The sequence below is a fragment of the Myotis yumanensis genome, unplaced genomic scaffold (assembly GCF_028538775.1).
Source record: "Myotis yumanensis isolate MYYU_CA2020_CCGP unplaced genomic scaffold, mMyoYum1.0.hap1 SCAF_3, whole genome shotgun sequence".
NCBI lineage: Eukaryota > Metazoa > Chordata > Mammalia > Chiroptera > Vespertilionidae > Myotis > Myotis yumanensis.
Genome location: NW_027223754.1, coordinates 117028511 through 117049219, shown reverse-complemented (window position 1 = coordinate 117049219; position 20709 = coordinate 117028511). Strand labels below are relative to the sequence as shown.

General features: G+C 39.7%; 1 protein-coding gene across 6 annotated transcripts in view; it reads left to right on the top strand.

Moving 5' to 3' along the window:
- Positions 1 to 20709, top strand: part of CDK8 (cyclin dependent kinase 8) — a 163941-nt gene that overhangs the window by 80941 nt on the left and 62291 nt on the right. For all 6 annotated transcript variants that reach the window (XM_070409442.1, XM_070409441.1, XM_070409440.1 and 3 more), the window contains 2 exons: positions 10974 to 11084; positions 16466 to 16606. In XM_070409442.1, the coding sequence (XP_070265543.1) occupies positions 10974 to 11084; positions 16466 to 16606 (252 nt within the window). The remainder of the gene's footprint in view (positions 1 to 10973; positions 11085 to 16465; positions 16607 to 20709) is intronic.

Here is a 20709-nt window from a genome sequence, read left to right as displayed (position 1 = left end):
TAGTATGTTGAGGTATGATCCTTCTATTCCTACCTTGCTGAGAGTTTTTATCAAGAAAGGGTGTTGGATTTTGTCAAACGCTTTTTCTGCATCAATTGATATGACTATGTGGTTTTTATCTCTCAGTTTGTTTACGTGATGTATCACGTTTATTGATTTGCGGATATTGTAGCATCCTTGCATCCCTGGGATAAATCCTACTTGGTCATGGTGTATAATCTTTCTGATGTACTGCTGGATCCGATTTGCTAAGATTTTGTTGAGGATTTTGGCATCTATGTTCATGAGGGATATTGGCCTGTAATTCTCTTTCATTGTGTTGTCTTTGTCTGGTTTTGGTATTAGGGTGATGCTGGCTTAATAGAATGAGCTTGGAAGTGTTCCTTCCTCTTGAATTTTTTGGAATAGTCTGAGGAGGATAGGTTTTAGTTCTTCCTTGAATGTTTGGTAAAATCCCCTGTGAAGCCGTCTGGCCCCGGGCTTTTGTTTGCTGGAAGCTTTTTGATGACTGCTTCAATTTCTTCCATATTGGCCTATTGAGATTTTTAGATTCTTCCTGATTGAGTTTTGGAATGTTGTATTTTTCTAGGAATGTGTCCATTTCCTCCAGGTTGTCTAGTTTGTTGGACTAGAGTTGTTCATAGTATTTTTTAACAATCCTTTGTATTTCTGTGGCGTCTGTTTTTATTTCTCCTCTTTCATTTCTGATTTTGTTTATTTGGGTCCTCTCTCTTTGTTTCTTGGTGAGCCTGGCTAGAGGTTCATCAATCTTGTTTATCCTTTCAAAGAACCAGCTCTTGGTTTTGTTGATCTTTTGTATTGTTTTTTTTTTTTTTTTTTGGTCTCTTTGTCGTTTATCTCCGCTCTGATCTTTATTATTTCCTTCCTTCTGCTTACACTGGGTATTTCTTTTTGCTCTCTTTCTAACTCTTTGAGTTGTAGGATTAGGTAATTTATTTTCATTGTTTCTTGTTTCTTGCAGTAGGCTTGTAGAGCTATGAACTTCCCTCTCAAGACTGCTTTCGCTGTATCCCATAGGTTTTGGATTGTTGTGTTTTCATTGTTGTTTGTTGTCATGATGTTTTTTATTTCTTCTTTGATCTCTCTGGTAACCCAGTCTTTGTTTAATAGCATGCTATTTAGTCTCCATGTGTTTGATTTTTTTGGATTGTTTTTACTGTAGTTGATTTCCAGTTTCATGCCTTGTGATCTGAGAAGATGCTTGATATGATTTCAATCTTCTTGAATTTGAAGAGACTTTGCCTGTGATCCAGTATATGGTCTGTCTGAAAATGACCCATGTGCGCTTGAGAAGAATGTATATTCTGTGGCTTTGGGATGAAATGTTCTGAAGAGGTCAATTAATTCCATCTGATCTAGTGAATCATCTAGGATTGATGTTTCTCTGCTGATTTTTCTTTTAGAGGGTTTGTCCAATGGTTATAGTGGGGTGTTAAAGTCCCCTACTATGATTGTATTGCTGTCAATCTCTCCCTTGATCTGCTCCAGAAGATTTCTTATGTATTTGGGTGCTCCTATATTGGATGCGTATATGTTTACCAGAGTTATTTCTTCTTGTTGGATTGCTCCCTTTAGTATTATGAAGTGGCCTTCCTTATCTCTTTTTATGTCCTTCAATTTGAGATCTAATTTGTCAAATATAAGTATTGCTACCCCGGCTTTTCTTCCGTTTCCATTCGCCTGAAAAACCTTTTTCCATCCCTTCACCATCAGTCTGTGTGAGTCCTTTTTCCTGAGGTGGGGTTCCTGTAGACAGCAGATATATGGGTCATGTTTTCTTATCCACTCAGTTACCCTATGTCTTTTGATTGGGGCATTTAATCCATTTACATTTAAAGTTATTATTGATAGATACTTGTTTGTTGCCATTTTTATTCTTTACCTCTGTGTTCCTTCTTTGTTTCCTGTTTTTTCTTTTTACAGCAGACCCTTTAGCATTTCTTGCATTGCTGGTTTGGTGGTAATAAACTCCCGTAGTCCTTTTTTGTCTGTGAAGCTCCTGATTTCACCCTCAACTTTGAATGATAGCCTTGCTGCGTACAGTATTCTTGGATTCAGACCCTTCCTTTGCATGACTTTGTATATCTCATTCCATTCCCTTCTTTCCTGATGTGTTTCTGTTGAGAAATCAGTCACTAGTCTGATGGGGATCCTTTGTAGGTAACTTTCTGTCTCTCTGGCTGCTTTTAAGATTCTTGCTTTGTCGTTGGTGTTTGCCAATTTAATTATAATGTGCCTTGGCGTTGGTCTTTTGGGGTTCATTTTGTTTGGGACTCTGTGAGCCTCTTGGATTTGTGTGAGTTTTTTCTTCCCTATATCAGGGAAGTTTTCTGTCATTATTTTTTCAAACAGGTTTTCTATTTCTTTCTCAGTTTCCTCTGCTTCTGGCACCCCTATTATGCAGATGTTGTTTCGTTTCGTGTTGTCCCAGAGTTCTCTTAGGCTCTCCTCCTGCTTTTTAATTTTTTTTTTCTAGAAACTGCTCTGCTTGGGTATTTTTTCCTACCTTGTCTTCTAGCTCACTGATGCGGTCCTCTGCTTCTTCTAGTCTACTGTTGATGCTTTCTATTGAGTTCTTTATAACAGTGATGTCATTTTTCATTTCTTCTTGGTTTTTCTTCATTTCCTCTTGGTTCTTACACATATCGTTGAATTTGTCTTCCATTCTTTTCATCCACCTTATGACCATTTCTCTGAATTCTTTCTCTGACAGGTTGCTTGCCTCCAATGCCTCCATTTCATTTACTTTCTTTTCTGGTAATGCCTGTTTTTCTTTCATATGCGGGCTGGTTCTTTGTCTCCCCATGATCTCTCTTCTCCAGGTCTTTGGTTATGTAGTTCTCTCTCTGCTGCGTTGATTTAAAGGCACAAAATACAACATACAAGGCACTGAACACAAATGTATTCACGATATTAATAACCCCAAATAAAGGTGACCACCCGAGCAAAGAGAATTAGGGGATAAGGAAGAAATAAGGTAAAAAGATAAAAGAGAAAAAGAAAAAAAAAAAGGAGTGCAAAAATGAAATTGGGAAAAGGGGGGGGGAAAGTAGGAGAGAAACGAGAGAGAATGCAATAGAAGAGGGGAAGAGACTATTTATATGGGGAGAAAACTCCAATAGAACTGCCACTAATCCCAACAAATTCCAGCAACAGATCCCTGGAGATGAATGCAAACTACAAACAACCACTAATATCAAGCGAGGCGAGGGAAAACAGAAGCACAAAAATAATCGGGGGGGAAAAAACCAACAGAAAAATAAAAATAAAAATAAAAACAATCTCACAAACAAGCATAAAAAACCCCAATATACTCAACAATCAAGCAAACAACAACAAAACGACAGAAAGAGAAAAAACATTTGGATAGTGAAGAAAGATAAGAGAGAGGTGTATATGGATTTAGAGCAGGGGATTGGAAATTAGATATATAAGTAGGGTGACATTTTGACGGGGTAAAAAGAAGGAATAGGAAAAATCTAAAGTAGGAATAGGGTAAGAGAAACAGGACAACAAAAGGGGGAAAGTGAGGAAGAGAGTTTTGGCATAAAGGTAAAGTTGAGGTAGAGAAAAATGATGCTAAAGGAACGATGAAAATAGAATGTAGAATACTAATCCCAAAATAAAAGAGAAAATAAAATGATACTTTAAAAATGCTAAAATGGTAATAGTAATAATACTGGATAAAAATAAAAATGTAGTAATTAAAAAGGTAAAATCAGGTGATGAAAAAAAATTAGTTTCTTAATTAAAAGGTGAAAAAAGAATAAAAAATAAATAAAAATGTGCCTAGTGAAGGTCCTTCAGTTCCTCTACTCTTCTGTTTGGCACGTCTTAGTCCTGCCAGGTATTCAGTAGAGTGTTGAATTTCCCTGCGATACACTGTTCCTCCGTGTTGTAAACCACAGTCCTGATTTTAAAGCAGGCAGTATTTGTTTTCCAGACTGCCTTTATTTGTGTTTACAGAAGAGTCAGTCCGTGGTTCAGCCCCTGCGTGGCAGTGTTTCTGGATTGACCTCCGAGGCTATAAGTCCTCTCTATCCAGTAGTTAGGGTTTATTTTCCCTATGCACTTAAAACTGGTTTGGGAGAGTCGACTCTCCAGAGCTGGTTCTTTAATCGTTACTCCCTGCTCTGTTTCCCAGGTTCCACAAAAACAACTTTCCCCTGCAGTCTCTGTGAGTAACCCCAATTGGGCAATCCTATGTATTGGGTTTAATAATCAAACACAAAGATTTAAGGGGAAGAGAAAAAACAAGAGCCTGAGAAGTTGCACAAATTTGCAACCCTCCACCTTCCAGCTCTGTGTGCAGTCTCTTCTGCGCGTCCTCTCTACCCTGGCACTAAGCAGCCGGCACACCAGCAAAATCTGAGGCTGCCTTTTTGCATCCAGTCCAGCTATGGGCTTATTTTTAGCATTTCCTTCTGCCAGCAGCCCTGCGGGAACCCTTCCACACTCGCGGATCATGCTGGCCCCAACGGCCGTGGACTTTGTGGGGCGCAGATTTCCCCGCGCACTTTCCTCTCTCCAACCTGAATTGCAAACCACACCTTTATCAGGCAAAATCTGACCTTTCCGTGAGGAGAAGCAGGGCTTCTCTGAGTCCACGTAGTCGCGCTTCTTGAGATCCGGTGTTTCCGGGTTAGTAGCCAATCTCTGGATGCCGTGGATGCAGGGTCTCCGGATGTATACGCTTCCAATAACAGCCACTCAAGAGCAGCTGAGCCGGCTCTCCGGGAGAGATTTTAGCCGCAGTCTCCAACCGTCCCCTTTCTCCGTGAGTCCTCTGCCTTTCCCGGCTGCAAACTGTCTCCCAGCTGAATATCTTGTGCTTATTCGGGCTGTATGTTACCCGTTTCAGCTTCTCACCCTATCTACTCCGGGACAAGGCACGGGACACATCCGTCTATACCTCCACCATTTTCTTCTCCCCTGGTTGCTGTTTTTAAGTTTTTTTTTTTTAAATACAGGAACTAAACCTTATCTTGGAGGTGAAATTGAGGCAGTATCTAAGTATAACTTTATAGGTAGGTTTCTAATAATTGGAGAGAACTTTTGCTAGAGCTTTGGACTTTGTTTGTGTTAATTTCCACTCTGCCAGTTTCCAGAAAGGACTTGAAATAGCTGCCTAGCCAAGAAGTGTGAGGTAATGGAGAAAACACTGACCCAGAACTGAGATGAATTTAGCACCAGGTTTAGCTCTTTCAGCCAGCTGGGTGATCCTGGGCGACCCTGAACATGGGGCTCCCTATCAGATTCTTTACCTTGTTTATTAATTAGGATATGGTCCCTTTTAGGTACTGGCCTTTAGGTCTGAGGATTTGTACATAATCTCTAAAGTCTCATAAGTTTGAAAATATATTCTCAAAGCAGAAATATATAACTTGAATTTAATCTTGCTCCTGAATAAAATAATTATCACTTTTTAGAGAATAATGTGACATAATGTATAATCAATTCATTCTGAATTTATTTTAGAGCCCCTGATATTTTAACATTCCATTTATATTGATTCTTGTTTTGGTGTCAGTGTTCTTATAAAAGGTACTGAAGTTGTAAGTTCTAAGACCTTGATATTCTCACATGCCTGTTATGTATTTGGAACACATTTGGAAGGCACTGTGTAAGTTAACTTTTAAAAAAGATATCAGGCTTCATTAGAAGATTTTTCTTGACATTATTGATATTATTCGTGTTTTTGCCTGATGGGATGGGAGTGCTTTTTAACTGATGGAAAATTAGGGCCACTTTGGTTATTAAATAGGATAAAATAAGGAGATAAAAGACTTTAAATGGAAGAATATTCTTGTAGGAGGTGAGAAAGGCTAAACCCATGAAAATGTGTACTACTTGGATGCTTCTCTCTGTATAAAATATGTATTATTTTATGAAAAAGTTTACAAAATTTTACTCTTCACTACATAATTTAAATGCCTAAAAAAGGTACTATATGTCACAAAGTTACAGATATTAATTTTCATTTGATATTTGGTGTTAATGAATGTTGTGTTTTCTAATGTTTTAATTAGTTCGTTTTTAAAAGAATTGCAACCTAAATATTTGTTTTAAGTTCAATTGTTTTGTGATGTCAGAACATAGACAACTAGCAGAATGGGAGAAAATATTTCTAAATCGTTTATCTGCTAAGGGATTAATGTCTAAATTATATAAAAATTATATCGCGCCGAAACCGGTTTGGCTCAGTGGATAGAGCGTCGGCCTGCGGACTGAAAGGTCCCAGGTTCGATTCCAGTCAAGGGCCCCAGTAGGAGATGTGCAGGAGGCAGCTGATCGATGTTTCTCTCTCATCGATGTTTCTAACTCTCTATCTCTCTCCCTTTCTCTCTGTAAAAAATCAATAAAATATATTTTAAAAAAATAAATAAAAATTATATCTCAACAACAACAACAACAAAAAACCCAACTCAGACATGAGCAAAGGACATGAATACACATTTCTCCAAAGAAAATATACAGATGACCAATAAGCACATGAAATGATACTCAACATCCTTAGCCATTAGGGAAATGCAAATCAAAATCACAATGAGACACTACTTCATACCAGTTAGGATTCAGCTGTTTAAAAAAAGTTAAGTGTGCTGAAGATGTGGAGAAGTTGAAACCCTCATGCATTGCTGATGGGATTGTAAACTGGCATAGCTGCTGTAAAACCAGTGTGATGGTTTTTCAAAAAATTAAACATAGAATTATCATATAATCCAGCCATTTCACGTCTAGGCATATACCTAAAGCATTCAAAGTAGCGGACTCAGGTACCTCAGAGTAGCCAAAAACATGGAAACAACTCATGTTCATCAGCAGATGAATAGATAAACAAAATGTGGTGTAAAGCTATATAGGAATGTATTCAGCCATAAAAAGGAATGAAATTCTGACACATGCCACAACATGGGTAAACCTTAAAGATATTATGCTAAGTGAAATAAACCAGGCACATAAAGGACAGGTATTGTATAATTCTACTTACATGAGGTACCTAGAATAGGCAAGTTCATGGAAACAGAAAGTAGAATAGAGGTTACCAATGGCTGAGAGGCACAGGGAAATGGGGATTTCTTGTTTAATGGGTACCAAGTGTCTGTTTAGGATAATGAAAAATTTCTAAAATGGAGAGTGGGGATGGTTGCATAACATTGAGAATGAATTTATTACTAATGAATTGTACATTTAAAATTGTTAAAATGATAAATTTTTGTTATAAAACTTTATTACAGTAAAACATTAAAATAAAACAAAGTTAAAAACCGACTAAGGAGGAGGGTCAACATGGTGGCATAGGTAAACACAGTACTCACCTCTTCCCACAACCACCTCAAAATTACAACTAAACTACAGAACAGCCTTCATTCAGAACCGCTTGAAATCTGACAGAACGGAAGTCCTACAACTAGAGAATTAAAGAAGAAGCCACATTGAGACTAGTAAGAGTAGCAGAGGCACATAACGGGTTGGTTTGACACCCACCTGTAGTGTTTGTTTAATCGGGAGGGATATGTAGGCTGTGGAGGTACCCATGAGGAGTAAGGGGTCCCAGCGCCACATCACAAGCCTCAGCCCAGGGTTCCAGTGCCGGGAAGAGAAGTACCCATAACTTCAGGCTGTAAAATCCAGCAGGGATTGTGGCTGAGTGACACAGAGGGTTGCTAGAGTCCCAGGCATTTCCTATTAAAGGGCTGCTTCACAAACTTACTCAGACTCACTCTCTCTGAGCTCCAGTGCTGGGGCAGCAGCCTGAAAGGATCCAGGGCTATGCAGGAAGGAACTCAATTGTCTGGCATCAGGGCAAGAACTGGGGGCAGCTTTCTCCCAGACAGAAGTGCTGGCAGATGTAATTGTTCCTTTGCTGAGACCTCCCTAACGCAGTGCCAGCAGGCAGTCGCCATATCTGAGTTTCCATCAACATGGCCCACACTGCTCATCTCACCCTAGTGATTTCCTGAGACCCTGCCACACCCGATTTGCAGCTCCACTGAAGTTCTTTGCAGTGGCTTTTCCATATGAATGGCCTATCCTAGTTCAGGCTTCAGACTTTCCTAAAATCTCTCAAATAACCAGGAGCTGGCCTCAGCGTACCCCATACCTGTCGATAAGTGGCCCTAGGCCTGACACTAGCAACTGGCTGCACAGCTTGGCCTCTCCTGGGCACCTCCAAGCCCAACACAAGTAGCAGTTATTTGCAGATCATTCTGTAGCTTATGCCAGGTGGCCTCAGGCAGGGCACAGGCAGTAGCTGATTTTGAACCTCCCAGGAGGCTCCTGAGCCAGTGCACCTGGTGCTCAGCTTCAGACTATGCCAGATTACAGCCCTACCACATCCACGAGCAATACACTCAAGGGGCTGACTCAGCACCAAAAAGTCCTACTCCCTAGGGGTGTCTCCTGCATAGCATCTCTTTCTCTGTATTCACAGCTGGTTCACATAGCCAGTTTGCCTGGGGGTCAGTCCCTCATAGTGACGAGATCAGCAATCAAGGCTCAAGTATAACAGGACAGTGCACACAGCCCACATAGGGTCACACCTACAGTGCCCAGCTGAGGTTACCAGGGAGGCTGAGTCACTGGGCCCTACAAGACACCTAGTACACAAGGCCATTCTACCAATTCCAGGAGACATAGCAGCTCTACTGAATACATAGAAACAAATACAGGGAAGCAGCCAAAATGCAGAGACAAAGAAACATGTCACAAATGAAAGAATAAGAAATCTGTAGAAAAAGAACTAAATGAAATGGAAGTAAGCAAACTACAGAGTTCCAAACAATGGTTAAAAGGATGCTCAAGGAACTTAATGAGATCTTCAAGGAACTTAGTGAGAACATAAAATACATGAAAAAGGATCAGTCAGAAATGAAGGATACACTAACTGAAATGAAGATAATTTTATGATCAACTTAATAATTTACCTGCTGCTGGACCAGCATGGCTCAGTGGTTGAGCATCGACTTATGAATCAGGAGGTCACGGTTTGATTCCCAGTCAGAGCACATGCCCAGTTGCAGACTCCAGTGTGGAGCCATGCAGGAGGCAGCCAATCAATGATTCTCTCATCATTGATGTTTCTATCTCTCCCTCTCCCTTCCTCTCTGAAATCAGTAAAAATATATTTTAAAAAATTAGCTTGCTCCCTCGCCAGCATGGCTTAATGGTTTGAATGTCGACCTATGAACCAGCAGGTCATGGTTTGATTACCAGTGAGTGCATGTGCCCAGGTTGCAGCTCAATCCCTAGTAGGGGGAGTGCAGCCAATCAGTGATTCTCTCTCATCATTGATATTTCTCTCTTTCCCTCTCCCCTTATCTCTAAAATCAATAAAAATATATTTGAAAGATTAGCCTTTTATATGTGGTCAAACATTTAATTAACTCACCCCTAGTGCCTTTGACAGGGCCAGACCAAATGATTTTGCTGGCCTTATCCAGTCCACAGGCCATACATTCACCAACCCTGCATTAAGGGCTCATTTCTAGGGGGAGGCTCTTGGGTGCAGCCTTGCCCAGCCTTCTCTATTGCCAGCATATTCTTAACTGCCTGTCTTGTTCCAGCTCCATCTGCTACCTTGCTCAGAAGCAGCATAAACAAACATACAAAAAATAACTTTACAGGGAATCAACAGTAGAGTAGAGGATGCCAAGAAACAAATCTGTGATTTGGAATATGAGGAAGTAAAAAACACCCAATCAGAAGAGCAAAAAGAAAAAAGATTTCAAAAATAAGAAGATAGTGTAAGGAGCCTTTGGGACAATATCAAGTGTACCAACATTCGCATCATGGGGGTGCCAGAAGGAGAATAGACAGCAAGATATTGAAAACCTATTTGAAGAATAATGACAGAAAACTTCTCCTACCTGGTCAAAGAAATAGACATACAAGTCCAGGAAGCACAGAGAGTCCCAAATCAGAGGAACCCAAAGAGGCTCACACCAAGACACATCATAATTAAAATGCAAAACGTTTTAAACAAAGATAATCTTAAAAGCAGCATGAGAAAAGCAGTTAATTACCTACAAGGGAGCACCCATACAGTGTCAGCTAATTTCTCAACAGAACCTTTGCCAGCCAGAAGGGATTGGCAAGAAATATTCAAAGTGATGAAAAGCAAGGACTTGCATCTGAGATTACTCTACCCAGCAAAGCTATCATTTAGAATTGAAGGTCAGATAAAGAGCTTCACAGAAAAGAAGAAGCTAATGGAGTTCATCACCGCCGAACCAGTATTACATGAAATGTGAAAGGGTCTTCTTTAAGAAGAAGAAAAAGATTAAAAACATGAACAATAAAATAGCAATAAATACATATCTATCAGCAATTGAATCTAAAAATAAAAATAAGCAAACAAGGATTCTAATGAACAAAATAAACTGTTGAATAAAATAGAACCAGAGGCATGGAAACTTGGAACAAACTGACGAATCTCAGAGGGAAGCGGGGAGGGAAGGGCAGGAAGAGATTAACCAGAGAATTTATATGCATAAATGCATTACCCATGGGCATAGACAACAGGGTAGTGAAGGTCTGGGGTGGGGTGGGATTTGGGTGAAGGGGAGCAATGAAGGGGAAAGGGGGGGAACATCTGTAATATTCTCAACAATAAAGATTTTTTTTAAAAATCAGCTAAACCATCAGTTGCCAACCGGCGGTCCCCAGATCATTGGTGGTCTGTGAGGTCCGAAAGGTTGGTGACTGCTGAACTAAATAACAAGATAGATTTATTCTGATATTATCTTTTCCCCAAAGATTTTTTTCTCATTTGTTACTGAAGCACCTTGTATTGACATGTCAAAATTGTTTGGGGACTTATTAGAGTTTTAGGATTGAAAACTCTTAGATTTTAGGATTGGGTTTGTATTGCCTTGGAGTTACAAATTGTGTGGGGTTTTTCAAACATTTTTATGGCAAAGATTTTTAAATGGATTTCCTTTGTTTTGCAGTTACTTCGAGAGCTTAAGCATCCAAATGTCATCTCTCTTCAAAAGGTCTTTCTATCTCATGCAGACAGGAAAGTATGGCTTCTGTTTGACTACGCTGAACATGACCTCTGGGTAAGGAGAATTGCTGGTAGACATAGGGTCACTAGTTTCAATCAGGGGTAATAAGAGTGACTAAAAACATTTCAAAATAAAAGTAACTTTATAAAATGTGGTTTATATAGTGCCAAGTCTAGAGTATTTTGCTTTGTATCACATTTTGATTTTTCTAGTTTGACCTTTGTAACATATTACAGAAAAAAATAGAATCTGAAGAGTATAAACAGCTATTCAATATTGTTGCCTAGCTATATGTTTTTTATAAAAATTAAAAATATTATCTGTATAAACTTTTGTTATAAAATTTAAAAGCAGTATATTTCCTTTTTTATTCTGTAGTGTGAAGGAATATGAGAAGGTGGTCTTCTCATGTAGGGAGACAAATACGTTATATTTGGAAGACTAGACAGATCTAGTGGTTCTGTTGTCATATGCCATTAGGCAAGTTTCTTAATGGTTGTAAAGCTGTAGTTTCTCCCATCTGTAAAGTGTAATACTTTTCTTGCCTTTTTTTACAGGACTTTTCTGAAGCATAATTTTGCATTCGAAAAGCTTTATAAACTAAGTATATGATACAAATGTAGGAAACTACTATTGATCATAATTTGAATATCATTCACAATTGATACTCAGTATTCTAATGTATTTTCATCATCAGAAATTCAAAATTGTACTTAGTAGAATTGGACATATTCTCCTATAGGAAGAATTTTTTGTGGCAGAGAGCTCTACTACAAAATTAGGTCAGAATGGAAGTAGATTCTATTGTGGCTTTTAGTTATTTAGTGTTTGTCTTACCTATAATGAGAACATTTTAGATATCTAGACTCAATTATTTGAAGATTCTTGAAGTCAAGTAATTGAACTTCATCAGTTTAGCTTATATAATGAAAAATATTATGCTATATTGATAAAAATTATTATAAACGAAGAATTTAAATATACTTTGTCCAGCCGAAATACAAACAACTGCCTCAGTATTTTGTTTTTACTGAAAGGATTGTTTTTTAAATTGTTATTGATAAAAATCTTGAGTATCTAAAAATTGACTGACTCCTTTGTTAAATATAATAGTTACATTTTTTAAAAAATCCAAACTTATATGCATATATAAATAACCCATGGACACAGACAATAATGGGGTGAAGGCCTGGGGAGGGGCAGAAACAGGGTGGAGGGGGCCATTGAGGGAAAAAGGGGGACATCTGTAATACTTTCAACAATAAAGATAAATTAAAATATAAAAGAAAATACCATATTGGAGATAAGACTTTCTGATATGTATATAATTAAAATGTATAACAGAATAGCCAAAATAATTTTGAAACATAATCACAAAACTTATATCCTGATCAGTTATGTGTAAAGAAGAAGAAAAAAAGATTAAAAATATGAACAATAAAATGGCAATAAATACATATCAGCAGTTGAATCTAAAAATAAATGAACAAGGAATCTAATAACAAAATAAACTGGTGAATAAAATAGATTCAGGAGTATGGAAACATGGAACAGACTAACAAATCTCAGAGGGAAGGGGGAAGGGGAGAATGGGAAGAGATTAATCAAAGAACCTATATGCATACTTGCATTACCCATGGACACAGACAACAGGGTGGTGAAGACTTGGGGAGGGGTGGGATCTGGGGGGGAGGAATGGGAGAAAAAGGGGGGACTGATTACAATTTTAAAAAACAAGTAAACAAAGCCCCATACATATTACATTAATTCATTAACAATTGCTTCACTACTGTGATTTATATTTTTTTCTGATATTTAAAGGTCTTTAAACACTTCATTGTGTTTTGCATACTGGTATATATTTGCAAAATTTATTATAGCTGTGCATTTATTGAGATAAGAAAAGAAGATACAGAATATGAGAAAATTAGATTTACAGTTGTTTGCATGGAAAATAATACAATGATTAATGAGTAATAATACCAGAATAATATCTGTTTCAATAATAATACAAGAATACAATGTGTTTTCATATTCATAACTGTAAACCTACTTTGCCACATCCTGTATATATATTGATATATAAAGGATTATAATATCATGGCTTACTTTCAGAAATCTTCAAAATAATTAACATTTTTCATTTAGCTATCCTATATAATAAAAGCCTAATATGCTAAGTGTCCAGTTGTCTGGTCGTCCGTTCAACCAGTCAAAGCATAATATGCTAATGATATGGCAAAGGCTGCTCAACTGCTGGCTATGACATGCACTGACCACCAGGGGGCAGACGGTTGACCAGTCGCTATGATGTGCACTGACAACCAGGGGGCAGACGCTCCGACCAGTAGGTTAGCTTGCTGCTGGGGTCCGGCTGATCAGGACTGAGTGAGATGAGCTGGACATGCCCTGGAGCCCTCCCACAGTCCTTCCCCACCTGGCCAATTTCCCACGTCCCTCCCTGGCCCCAGTCATGCCTGGTGGGGTCCCTTGGCCTGGCCTGCACCCTCTCACAATCTGGAACCCCTCGGGGGATGTCGGAGAGCCAGTTTCGGCCTGATCACACAGGCCAGGCTGAGGGACCCCACTACGGCATGAATTCGTGTATCAGGCCTCTAGTAAATTATACTTGTAAATACAAAATTTTGAAGTAAAACAAGCACAAATTCCATGAAACCTATTTAAAGTGAATTCAACTTCCAAAATAGTAAAATAGTTTCAAATTCTTTTGCTAATTTTCAGAATTAGCCTTACTTACACAATTGTAACTTTAACAGGTTTCAGAAATTGAAACTTATCTGGGTTTTATATGCTTTCAGATTTTTTTTTTCATTGATTCCAGAGAGGAAGGAGAAGAAGAGTGAGATAGAAACATTAGTGATGAGAGAGAATCATTGATTGGCTGCCTCCTACATGCCTCACACTGGGGTTAGAGCCTGCAACCCAGGCATATGCCCTTGATTGGAATTGAACCCAGGGCCCTTCATTCCGCAGGCTGATGATGCTCTATCCACTGAGCCGAACCACCTAGGGCTATATGCTTTCAGATTTTTAAGAAATAGTTTCATTCTTTGTAGATTTTAATTTTCTAAACTAAATGTGATATGATTCAAATTGTTTTTATAAGTTATCAGGAAATAATTATTTCAAACAGAAAATAGATACATGAATTTTTTTTTTTTATGAAACTGTTGTCCAAGGTTCATGCTGATTGTAAATATTTTTTTCTTTTATTGTTAGCTTCTGTTCTTTTAAAAGAAATCTAATCAAATCAAATTTGGATTCTTTTAATACAAATTCGGTAAATCAGGTGGTCAACATCAAGTTGAACACTACATCCTCAAGCCTAACATAAAATCAAATACAATTCCAATTTATGAGAAGACTAGTAGCCTGATGCACGAAATTCGTGCAAGAGTAGGCCTTCGCAGTTGTGGCTGCCTGGATCCCTCCCTCGCAGCCGTGGTGGCCTCGATCCTGCGGCTGTAGCCCCAGCTTCGTCCCGGAAGGATGTCCAGTCTAATTTTGCATATTACACTTTTATTATTATAGATTTACAGGCTAGTTTATAAACACGATTTGTAGTAAAACATAGTTGAGCATAGGAGATAATGGTTGGTATTCAATGTGATTTCTAGCATTCTGGTACATAATATTTCACTTTACATGAAGGTATAATAATCATATTTTCACAAATTATACTGTATGTAATGTTGCCAAATGTGTATAGATATTTAACATAGGCTTTATCATCTTCTTATTAATACTCTTTGAAGACAGATAAATACTTTTAATGTTCATTTTAATGAAAACAAAATGATAATTCAGTTTACTAAAACCTACTTTATTTGTTTTATTTTTCTTCTTTTAATTGAAATATTTTAATGAATGAGCTGGAAATAAGACAGCAGAGGGTTACCAAAAAACAGTTGTTAAAAGAGTGATTTATAAAATCACTTAAGTGTTGGTGAAATTTCATGATATGCATACCTTACATTTGTTATATAGCCTTGTAATAAAAAAAAGGTAAAAATGTTCACACTGTTTTTTTGTAATTATAAAATATTGGTAAAAAAGTGATTTGTAATACCCCAATGAAAGCATTAACTGAAGAAATGTATGTAGCATTAATTGATTATCTTACGTCCCCTCCATATGTGTTCCTTTCATTCTGGCGGGTTTTACATTTTTTAAAAGATGATGTATTTTAATTTATTTTTATTAAGCTCTGAGAGCCACTAGCTCTTCCTAAACTGAACAGACTTGATTGCCACATCATTTTTTAGGTGACAAAACATTCTAGATTATTATTTTGTTTGCCTGCTCTTAAATGCCTTGAGAAAAATGATTGAGGAGAAAATTAAAATAATGTAATGCTATTAATAAAATACAGATTAATTATACTACATATGCGCTGACTGATACTTCCCTCTAGGTAGTCTTTGATGTCTATTTTTTCTTTGGAAGGTAAAATGCTTTCACTCATTAATCACTAGTTATTCCTATATCATAAGAAAATAGGAAGTAAAAAGTGTTACCCTATAATATTAAACATCTCACTCTTGCTTTAATTATGTTTACTAATTTCAAGCCCATGCTTAATTTCCACTCAGAAGTCCTGCTTGAATCTGCTCTTGTGCATATGTGCAGTGATGCACACCACAGAGCTGACTGCAGCTGGCTTCTAGACTTTCTTGCAGTTTAAGAATGCTTTAATTAAAATGAAGAAAGCTGTTAAGAGATTTTGAAATATTGGGTCTTATTTCTGTTGCGATAGTTATTTATAAAGTGATTATTTTTCTGTTTATAAAGTGGTATTGTGTTTTCCTGGATGTCCACTAACACTTTACCTAGAAAACTTTGACAGATGGTACAAGACTTTTTTTTTTAATAGAAATTTTTCATATTTCTAAATATTTCCACTGTGAACTGGTAATTTATATGTTATTTTTTCATGCTTCTATATATTTTATTGAACGATTTCCCTATTTGCTTTCTTTATAACCCATATATCATAAATAGCTACCACATCTATGCCAAAGTATCTCTTGAAATTTGTTCTGTTTTTCTTTTCATTTAATCACTACAGAAAAAAAATTGATTCTGTTCTGGAAATTTTTCTATTAGATAAAAAAAGGTTAAATATACTCTAAAAGTAATTTTTAATTATACTGTAAAATAAAATCACATTATTTCTTCTCTATTGTAATAATTTATTTTGTGACACACTATCTTATGATTAGAAATGAAAATTTAGTTCCAGTTATTAGGAAGTTTATAAGTGATTTGTTATTCAGCAGAATGTGAAATTATTTTTTCAATGTATTTGGGAATTCCTGTGTTTCTTTTCCTGTTAGGAAAATATTATATATCATATTATCGTTCCCTCTTTTCTTTTTTAAGTGTCTGGTGATGTTTTTCTTTTTTCCCCCCAGCATATAATCAAGTTTCACAGAGCTTCTAAAGCAAATAAGAAGCCAGTTCAGTTACCTCGGGGAATGGTGAAGTCACTATTATATCAGATCCTAGATGGGATTCACTACCTGCATGCTAACTGGGTGTTGCATAGAGATTTGGTAAGTTGATATGTAGTTATGTTTAAGCAAGAAAGATGCATTTACATTTGGATTATTTCCTAGTTGTGTCTAGATACCAGTGCTATATAGGCCTGTAAACCTTATAAGAGGGAGTGGGAGTGCTACAGTCTCAACATAGCCTCTCATTGAGCTTTTTATATAATGTGTCCTTTTCTGACATAGCTAGCTGTCATCTTCTGAAGAGGTGAAAGAGAACACATTTGTTTTCCTAAGCTTTTGTTTTTTCTTAAGTCTGTAAATAAAGAATTCACTTGTTTTCATTGATTATTAAAGGCTGGGCAAACTCTAGAAATTTACATATTTTTAAATAACTTGAAAATAAAACTTGGAGCCAACTGCTTGCTAAGTTACCTGTTAGAAGAGATGTTAATTCACTATATTAGTAGCAGTCTTATGCCACTAAGCCTTTATTAACACTTGGAGTGGGGGAAACGAGTTAAGTCGGCTCGCGTGAATTGCGCGTACTCCGCGGGAGCCGTCTTAACTCGGTTCATATAGATTTGTGGTGGAGTGCGGGAAACGTGTAAACTCGGGACGATTGTAACTGCGTATTACCAAATATTTGTTTGTTTGCCGTTCACAAAGATACCTACCTGCGTATGCGAACCGTTTCATACCCATTGGGGTAATAGGTATCATAAAAATCCCTGATTTTGCGCGGGAAACCTAAATAATTGCCCGCGCCATCTTATATTTTGGCGGGAAATTCACCCCACACCGGAGTGTTAAATAAAATTGAGTACATCATTGAGAAGCCTTGCCATGTTAAGGTTCATTAAATTTTAAGAATTTAAAAACTTCAGAAATTGGATTTTATTTTATGTGGCAGAATAATTTTTGCCCTTTTTTTGTTTTTACCATCTAACATGAAATTGTTTATTAAATCTTAATAGATTTAAATTATTTAAACCTCAAATTCTCTATTACATAATTACATTGTTGTACTTTTGTTCTTTGTGAAGGTAGCAACTAAAGTAAGGTTTATAACAGTGCCTTCATTTCAAAGCATTATAAACACATTGCTGGAAATGATTTGATCTCTACTCGTGTGTAGACAGGTGCAGCTGATCTGCACACAGAGGCCCACTGAACCATTGTGCTCTATATTTAATGCATCTAACCTCTGTCCTTCAAATCAGGTGTTGCAATATCATATTTCATCTACCTTCAATAAATCTGAAAATACATTTAATGGTAGTTATTTTATCTTCAGTTCTCATACCTAGAAAGCATTTAGACTAAGACTGATAACACATCAGAAATTTGGTTGAAAGAACTTTTTCCTCATGGAACCTTTATATTTATTAGAATTAGAATAATCTATTTACAAATAGTGGGTTTACAGAACAAAAATGAGAAATTCTTTTCGTCTTTATGAAGCTGAAAATTTCTGCTTTTAAGGGGTGGAGTCAGCATAGGGAAAAACTACAACTACTTTTGAGCTACTGACCTTTCTTATGATCTCTAAAAGAATAAAATCTTGGCCTAAAGGGCATTTTCCTCCCATAGAGATAGTGTTGCATTTTATTGTAAATTATATTTTCATCATGAAAATATGTTTATTAGATGAATACAGACTGATTTTTAAACCAGTCTTAAAGTTTTTATGTTAATGTATAATGTACTTTGAACTACTTACAGTAGTATTAACTACTAGAGGCCTGGTGCATGAATTTGTGCACCAGTGGGGTCCCTCGGCCTGGCCTGCGGGATCAGGCCGAAACCGACTCTCCAACATCCCCCGAGGGGTCCCGGATTGCAAGAGGGTGCAGACCAGGCCGAGGGACCCCCACCAGTGCATGATTGGGGCCGGGGAGGGATGCGGGAGGTTGGCTAGGCAGGGAGGGACCGTGGGAGGGTCCCAAGGCATGTCTAGCCCATCTCGCGCAGTCCCAATTGGCTGGACCCCAGCCGCAAGCTAACCTACTGGTCAGAGCGTCTGCCCCCTGGTGATCAGTACACATTATAGCGACTGGTTGACCGGTCAACTGTCTGCCCCCTGGTGGTCAGTGCACATCATAGCGAGCGGTTGAGTGGCCTTAGCATATCATTAGCATATCATGCTTTGATTGGTTGAATGGGCGACCAGACACTTAGCATATTAGGCTTTTATTATATAAGACTAGAGGCCCAGTGCACAAAAATTTGTGCACTGGCGGGGGAGGGGGTGTCCCTCAGCCCCACTTGTGCCCTCTCACAGTCTGGGACCCCTTGGGAGATAACGACCTGCTGGCTTAGGCCCGCTCCCGGGTGGCGGAGGGCAGGCCCAATCCCTAGGTGCAGCCCCTGGTCGGGCTCAGAGCAGGGCCAATTGGGGAGTTGGGGCGCCGCCCCCTGTCATGCACAGAGCAGGGCGGATTGGGAGGTTGCGATGCCACCCTCAGTCACGCTCAGGGTGGGGCCGATTGGAGGGTTGGGGCACCGACCCCTGTCACACTCAAGGCAGGGTCGATGGGGAGATTGCAGCGCCACCCCCTGTCACGCACAGAGCAGGGCCGATCAGGGGGTTGGGGCGCTGCCCCCTGTCATGCACAGAGCAGGGCCGATCAGGGGGTTGGGGAGCTCCCCCTGTCACACACAGAGCAGGGCCGATCAGGGGGTTAGGGAGCTCCCCCCGTCACACACAGAGCAGGGCGGATCAGGGGGTTGGGGAGCTCCCCCCTGTCATGCACAGAGTAGGGCCGATAGGGCAGTTGGGGCGCCGCCCCCTGTCACCCACAGAGCAGGGCCGATCAGGGGGTTGGGGCACCGCTGCTGTCATACTCAGGGTAGGGCCGATGGGGAGGTTGCGGCTCTACCCCGTTACACACAGTGCAGGGCCAATCAGGGGGTTGGGGAGCTCCCCCCTATCAGGCACAGAGTAGGGCCGATCAGGGTGTTGGGGCACCTTCCCCTGTCACGAACAGAGCAGGGCAGATAGGGAGGTTGTGGCCCCGCCCCCTGTCACACATAGAGCCACAGGGCGATCAGGGGGTTTGGGCGCTGCCCCCTGTCACGCTGCTCCAGGGGCCAGGAGGCCTCGCGGCTCCGCTGATCCTGGGTTCGGGAGGCCTCGCAGCTCTGCTGATCCCGGTGCTGTGAGGCATATTACCCTTTTACTATATAGGATAGAGGCCTGGTGCACGGGTGGGGGCCGGCTGGTTTGCCCTGAAGGGTGTCCCGGATCAGGATGGGGGTCCCACTTGGGTGCCTGGCCAGCCTGGATGAGGGGATGATGGCTGTTTGCAGCTGGTCACACCCCCTTCAGGGTGGGGGTCCCCACTGGGGTGCCTGGCCAGTCTGGGTGAGGGGCTGAGGGCCGTTTTCAGGCTGGCGGGAGACTGAAGCTCCCAATTTCTCCTTTTTTCTTTTTTTTTATTATGGGATTTATTTACCTTCTATAGCTGTCACTGGAGCTGAGAGCCGGCTTTAGTTCTGAGGCTGGCTCCAGCTTGAGGTCTCAGCTGCTGAAAGCAGGAATCTGGGTTTGTTTGGGTTCTATAATTGTAACACTGTTTTAGTCCTGCTCGCTCCAGCTCTGACGGCTGAACGCAGGTTTCTGGGGTTTTGTTTAGCTTCTATATTTGCAACAATGTTTCTTAGAGAGCAAGCTCAGAGGCCGGCAAGGCAGGTGGGGAACCTTGGCTTCCTCCGTCACTGGAGCAAGCAAGCCTCCTGTTTACTTCAGCTGCCTGGCAGCCAGCCGCCATCTTGGTTGGCAGTTAATTTGCATATCGCCCTAATTAGCCAATGGGAGGGGTAGCAAAGTTATGGTTAATTACCATGTTTTTCTTTTATTAGATAGGATTATATAGGACTAGAGGCCCGGCACACGAAATTTGTGTGCGGGTACGGTCCCTAGGCCTGGCCTGTGATCAGGGACATCTTCCCCAGCTGCCCACAGCTGGCCCTGCCTCCCACTGCCACCCATCTCTGGTTCCCCTTTAGCCATCAGGTGATCAGTGCCTGACGGCTGGGGGAAGGGTCCGAGAGGTCGGCTGTTCCCGCCTGCTCACCGGCCCCACTCCTGCTGCAGGTGGCCATCAGGCGATCGGAGCCTCCCAGCTGAGGAAAGAGTTCAAGAGGTGGTCAGTGCGCCTCAT